This window comes from Vigna radiata, unplaced genomic scaffold, assembly GCF_000741045.1.
Source record: "Vigna radiata var. radiata cultivar VC1973A unplaced genomic scaffold, Vradiata_ver6 scaffold_7, whole genome shotgun sequence".
Classification (NCBI taxonomy): domain Eukaryota; kingdom Viridiplantae; phylum Streptophyta; class Magnoliopsida; order Fabales; family Fabaceae; genus Vigna; species Vigna radiata.
This window is the reverse complement of record NW_014543262.1, coordinates 1,888,402-1,895,229: the sequence shown is the minus strand read 5'-3', so window position 1 is coordinate 1,895,229 and position 6,828 is coordinate 1,888,402. Positions and strand designations below refer to the sequence as shown.

At 30.1% G+C, this 6,828-nt stretch overlaps 1 protein-coding gene across 4 annotated transcripts; it reads left to right on the top strand.

The window, feature by feature from the left end:
• Positions 1–1,803: 1,803 nt before the first annotated feature.
• LOC106753841 lies at positions 1,804–5,524 on the top strand. Of its 4 annotated transcripts, none has more exons than XM_014635703.2 (6): positions 1,804–1,881; positions 2,503–2,705; positions 2,853–2,978; positions 3,727–3,819; positions 4,394–4,447; positions 4,736–4,938. In XM_014635703.2, the coding sequence occupies exons 2-6, from the start codon at positions 2,517–2,519 to the stop codon at positions 4,781–4,783; spliced, it is 510 nt and encodes a 169-aa protein (XP_014491189.1). In that variant the 5' UTR covers positions 1,804–1,881; positions 2,503–2,516; the 3' UTR covers positions 4,784–4,938. The 4 variants fall into 4 exon arrangements, with proteins under 4 accessions (XP_014491189.1, XP_022633496.1, XP_014491191.1 ...); XM_022777776.1 differs by lacking the exon at positions 1,804–1,881 and adding an exon at positions 2,329–2,343; XM_022777775.1 differs by lacking the exon at positions 1,804–1,881 and having other exon boundaries at positions 2,259–2,705.
• Positions 5,525–6,828: the final 1,304 nt, after the last annotated feature.

The following is a 6,828-nucleotide window of genomic DNA, read 5'->3' as shown; positions in this document are numbered from 1 at the left end:
TCACAGACACAATTTCACAGTTTCAAAAGTTTATACACAATGAGCAAACAAGCTAGCATACAGGATCATCATTTCCAGTTCAAACAGCAAGCACATATAGAACCATTTTCACATACACAATACTTCACAAATACAAATAGGTTCCTAGCTCATGCACATTCTAATTCACTAAATCAAATTATAAAAACCCCAACTCACCTTACCTGGAGGATGAACTGCTAAGCTCACAGAAATGCTCTAAACAGTTGTCAGCAGAATCCTACCTGAAGAAGGACTTAAGTAGTGCCCTACAACCTCCACATTGGTGATGAAACAACTCTTAGAGCTAAATTTAAAACAGAAATTGAAGAAGGATGCTCCTAGTTGGTTGAAATCAGTTGATTGGCAAAGCCCTAAATTACAAAACAGTGGGGGAGGGAAGAAAACTACTTATCGGTCTAAGCGGAAAACTAATCGGATGGTTTTGAAGCTCTCTATTAGACGGTAGTAGGAGTACCACCTAACAGAACATGCACTGAGTCAGAAGACTGGAAATCTAGAGAGAAGGCAAAAGATTTTAGGAAGAATAAGAATTTTAAAAAAAGAGTTTAAGCTTAATGAACTCAGACTTTGCGATACCCTTTCTAAAGTCAGGATATCTCAATAATTAAGGCCTGGATACCTCACACAATATCCACCAGCCCTTGGCCCAAATTTTCAGGTCCTCAAGTAATAAAACATATGATATATTCATGATATTCAAACAATTGGAATATATTAATGTTTTTCATTGAGCGATTCTTCCAACTGATACTTTATTTTGTAATACATACACTCACAATTTTTCTATTTGATTCAAATGAATTGGAAATCATAAAAAATGGTTACTGTTATATTTTGTTCCACATTTATAAAAGTAGTTCTTATTCTTATGTTTTATTAAAATTTGGTTTCCATCTTTAAAATAAATGATAATTTAGTTCTATATATTTTAAAATATGTAAAATGGTCTATATTTTCAAAATTTGAAAAAAATTGTATTTTCTTTAAATTATTAACTTAATTATTTGAAAAATCACTGTTTTGTAATGTTTTAAATTAAACTATTGATATTTATAAGAATAAAATATAATTTGCTAACATGTATATTAATTTATATTAAAGCTACTTTAATTTTTATTAAATTAAAATAATTTAGTAATTGATAAAATAAATAACTATATCATGTTTGATTACATCTCAAATTTAGATTGCAATATATTGAATTTAGATATATTCGATTATAACATAACTATGTCGATAATGTCATCAATAATATTGATAAAATGTTATAAAGTTAAAACAAATACTAGAATATATTAAATAAGATTAACCGAGATAATTAATTACATAAATCAAATTCATTTAAGTAAAAATATATCATAAACATGATATAAATATTGCTGCATTTAATAGTGTTTATATAGACATTCGAACAAGAAGAGAAGTAACCATATAGAAAGCATAGAGTGAAAGCTAAAAACATGTTTGGAGTGAAGTTAGAATCTTTATACAATATGTTCGACTAATTAACAACACGATGTACCTCAATTAAAAAATAATCATTTAATTTCAATTCTTTTCTTCATCATTACTAAAATTACATTATTTTAATAGAAATACTTAACATACATTATTTAGTGTATTTAAATGTTAACATATATTCGAAAATCTTTCTAAAACTGTAAAAAGATAAATAATAAGAGTAAATTGATGGAAAAATGGGCACGCAACATGAATTATATAATTTATAGCCCATTTAATAAATTAATCTAAAAGAGCGTGTGAGAAAATGTTAAATATAAACAGAGCATTTGAGAAAGAGCTGTATTCACGTATTCCTCTGTCTTGCAGACATTTAGGGTCTGTATTCATACTCTGTTTCTTTTCACCAGAACTCATTCTCTATTCTCTTCTTCTGTGCTCTGTTCTAATCATTCGCATTCGCTCTTCCTCTGTTCTATCATTTACAAAATATGTTCTTTCTCTTAATTTTTTTAATTAAAAACTCTAGGCACTGATCCTTTAAAATAATTGACCCATACTTTTACACTTGTTATTGAATCAATAAATTTGTCAGTTCAGTAGTTTTTACAGTTTTACCTTTTTTTTTTGTTATATTTTTAAAGCTTTCAATGTACTATTTGTATGTGTACATGCTGTTTAGTTTATAAGAGAATAAACAAACTTATTTCTTATTTTCTTCTACTCAGAGGTTTATACAATTAGGGTTATTAAAATTTGATTTCGGAGTTTAATGTTGAATTCCGTTTGCCTTTACGCATTTTTCTTTTGAAGATATAAATTGTCTTATTATGGAGGAATGTATGGCATTGATGTTCTGCGTAGACTAGTTGTTGATTGATTTATTTGGTTCTTCACTTAGAAAGACCTAAATTCGAATTGGTGTTTTAGTTGAGCGTTAATTTTATTTTCCTTATATTAGGCGCCGCTTCGTTGACCGTTTTCTGATTTGCATTGCAGCTTTTGAATAAAATATGCTTTCAGGGGCTAATGTTGAGAATGAGGCCGCCGAAGATAGTGAATTTGATGATTCACTTAGAGAAGATGAATCAGAAACTTTGTCTGATATTGATGATTCTGATGTTGATGTGTATCTTCACAATGAGGAGGAGAAGAATATCAAGAAGATGCTGTGGGAAAGAGTTAACCGAGTGTATGTTATGGTGCGTAAATTTATCTGCCGTTTTCCAGTTTTTGTAGTGCTAGAAAGTTTTTTGTATGTAAGTTTTTTCACTTTTTATCATGATCTGAAAGTCAAATTCAGAAGAGGCTGCGTGTATCTTATATTTTAACTTGATCTTTTATTTCAGGAACAGGCAGCCAAGAAAGCAGTTGCAACAGCTAATAAGAAAGCTTTTGAGGGAAATTTTGGAAACTGCTCGGAGGATTTCCTAGCAGCAAGAAGGCTAGCTGCAGCTGCGGCAAAATCCAGAAAGGTACTTTTTGACATTTTTGAGGTTCTTATTTTGAATGTATACCACAAGTAACTTTAGGAGTTGAGAAAAAAATTCATGAAATCCACCGCTAAGAATTTTAGCCCTCATTACATAAGTCATATGAAGAAGTGTCACGTCATTTTTATTTTAATCTAGGCTTTATCATGAAGCATTTCTCATTTACAATATGATTTCAGTGATATAAAATAAACTATTGGATACTAGATTTTAGCTTATTTGAAATTTGATTAGCATGAACTATTATTTTTTCTCGATTCAATGGTTGGATCGATGAAGATCACATAATAAGTTACTCAACTCAATGGTTGAAGTGCTTCAATTTCTTGTACTGGTACTGATGTACCCTTGCCGTTCTTGGTATTCTATCAGCTCCCCATGAAAAATTTCTGGTCTGTCATTCTATAGTATGTACTATTTAGTAGTATCTAAACAAGAGGACAATGAAATGGAAGCTTGAGATGCAAGGGAATTTTTGTAGGAGCAATTGTAGGAAGTTGGTGAATCTAGCAAATGCACCGAAGTCTATTTTTTATAACATAATGTATTTTTAATTGTTTAATTTCAAATTGATTATACTCCTCCATATACATTACAACGGGAGTGCTAGTAGGTGGTCCAATAATTCTGGATTTTTTTTTTTTGTCACCATAGTATAATTAGTACTGCATAAACTAATGCAAAACATCAAGCCTTACACTGTCTTAGTTTCTTAAATTTACTATTCTAGGGAATGAAGCAGAGACGAGCCCATGAAGCAAAAAACATTGCGCCAACTCAATCTGCTGCAGAGGCCTTCGGCCAAATGTCTAATGAAAAAAAGGTAATTTATTCAACAACAAAAGTTCATTTTGTTTAGATGTTTGTTCTACAGCAGAGGGAGATAAAAGGGGAAATGATTTTCAGTGTGAGTAGAGTAAGTGGTGGAGGTATTTTTGGAAAGAAATTTTGACAACTGAGCAAGCTTTTTCCATGAGAGGGTTTTAGTAGTGTTCACCAAGCATCAGTGCAGTGAATTTTTATTTTTCTGCACATTTCTTCATTTTCTTTTCTAAAATATATTATGTGATGAAATAACCTTAGAGGTAAAAACTGAAGAGGAGAGATATGCTTGTCAAAAGCATTGGAAACGAAAGACAATGTCTATCTAAGCAATGAGTTGTGTGGGGAGTGCATATAGTTATTTTGAGATTGGAATCCCTTGTTTATTGAGCATTCGAATTTAAATTTAAGACTTCTTTGTTGGCATCTTTTTGAGATAGAGATGGGGTAACATCTTTCTTGATCAAATCCGTGATCAATATATGATTAATTTTGGTTATTTTAGTGGTCAACAAAAGATCTTCAGAAATTGTTTATGTATACTAACAATACTTGTTTCATTGTTTTATTTGCAGAGTCTCAATTCTAAAGTCAATATAGATCGCCTGGAGGAATTATTCAATGATATGGTAATTCTCTTTAGAACTGTTTTACTTTTTGACACATGTAATATTGACACACTTTTAGTTCCACCAATAAGAAAAAAATATTTGATATTAATGTCTTAATAAACTTTTTTATAAGAGGCAAAAGATAAAAAAAATTAAATAGATCAAATTTCTCAAATTAAAATAGTTTATACATGTTAGTTTATCTTAGTTCTTCCGTTTGGCTTGTTTAACTCCAAAAGTTGATTGACTTGTGTGTATGTCAATTTTAGTTCATGAGGGAACTTTAACCTTTTTTCTTTCTTGTAGGTGTTTCTTAATATTCAGCTTGTCTGTATCTTTTGTTTCATACTGTAATCATTCAAATTACGAATCTCATTTCTTACAGATACTTAAAGCATAGATCACTCAATAATCTGTTACTGTTCTATTTCTCATGTATTGGAAGTTTCATTGACATTATAACAGTAAATGGAAGCTGCTTGCAAAGTTGGCACTTGATTAATCTTAAATACCTCCATAGCTTATATGTTTGATAAAGTAATTTCTTTCTTCTCTTTTATCAAGTTTTGAAAGTTGTGAGTGGAAACTTGTTTTGATTATATACGTTTGAATAGTCTAGTTTGGTAGATAGGTTAAACGTGATTTGTAATTTTCTTTACATTTATCAGATGATTTTGCTTTATATGCGTGACATTTCATTATTGATTTACTAGATAGATATCTTCTGACAATTAACCTATGTTATTCTTAAAATCAAGGCATTGGACTTTTCTCCAATTTAAATGTTTTTTCAATATTATTATAACACAGGAGGAGGATGAGATGGGACCAGCGGATGATTACTGAAACGTTACAAAGTGCCCTTTCTACTTTTATTATCTGTTGTTTTGAGTTGCTATTCAGCATGGTTGGCTGCTCAACAGAAGATTGCCAGAGACTGAAATCTTTTTGTATGCTGAGTTTTTCCTCCTATTTTCTATTCACTCATCGCATGCATTTGCCAAAATTTTGGAAGTCTTTTTACAAGGAAATTGTTAGGTAGGTTTATCAGCATCACTCTGTTGTGACACAAAGCAATGATTTGGTTGTGTTTCATATCAAAAGTCTACGTAACAAACATGTGTAGAATGTGTTTTGTTAATTAAGAAATTGATTTTCATTGTTAATTGTTATAGATAAATTTTAAATAATGATTGTACTATAATCTTTAAAATTTGAAAACCTTTCATAAATTAAGATCTATAAACTTTTAAAAAGGATGTAAGCGATAAGAAAAGAGGTAAGAGATAAGAAAAGAGATAATCATTGTAAGTCTCTGAGGGAACACAAAACTATATTCAAATTTTGGTATTCTACTAAGATTTTAACTAATTAAGAAATGAACATAAATATTTTGTTTTCAAAACTTCTTTAGGGTCAAACATAAATATTATTTTTACTTGTGTTCTAAAAAATATTGTAAGAATCTAGAAAATAGAGGATTAGAATAGATAAATGTATTAAAATAATGAGGTCGAGTATTTTATTTTAAAATAATCTTATAAAATAAATAGATTTTTACAAAGTTCGTTTCATTATTTAAACCATTGTCTATCTTTTTAAATTCTTTCCTCTTTGTTCTTTCTCACTTTTCTCTATTCTGTCTCACTTTTGGACTATCTATTCGACAATCAGGAAGTGCCTAGGCGATCCTAGTTTCGAGGGCTACAATTCCTACCGATCCATTTCTTGATTTTAGTTGATAAATTCGTTTTCCTTTTTCTTCATTTTCCCTAATATGTGATCGTGCAAAGAGGTTGTCCTTGCATGTATTAAGTTGTGTTCTTCTTCACTTGTTAGCTCGATTTAGGTTATAAAGTTTCTCTTCTATCACAAATCGGTGATTTGTAGGTTTTTCTAGAGTTTCCTTGTGGTGCAAGCATCGGCTGGAGTTTTTTTAAAACTGTGCAGATTTCTTTGAGGTAAGGGAAGCTAGGTTATTGCCTTAATTATGATTTAGTGAACATGTGAGATAATACCTGTATATTTCGTGTAGATTGAACTAATAAGTTGAAATTTAGATTATATATGTTATGTGTGATTGAATGTTTTGAGTATGAATTGAAAATCTATGGTAATTGAATGAATTGATTGATGTTTGGACTACGATTGAATGTGTTTTAAGTTAGAATCTGTGATAAGAAGCTTTTGTAATGAGTAGAGTAATGTATCTTTGATTTTGTACAGTTTTTTGTCAAGTAGGTCCCTCTATTTCCAAGTTGATCAATTTAGTCCCTGTTTATGAAAAATTCGAGCAATTCAGTCCATATCGTTAACTTCTCTAGACGGCGTAACAAATGTTGCCTGAGGTAGACTTAAATGATTTTTTAATTTAAAAAAAGTTTAAAAAAGTTCCTGCC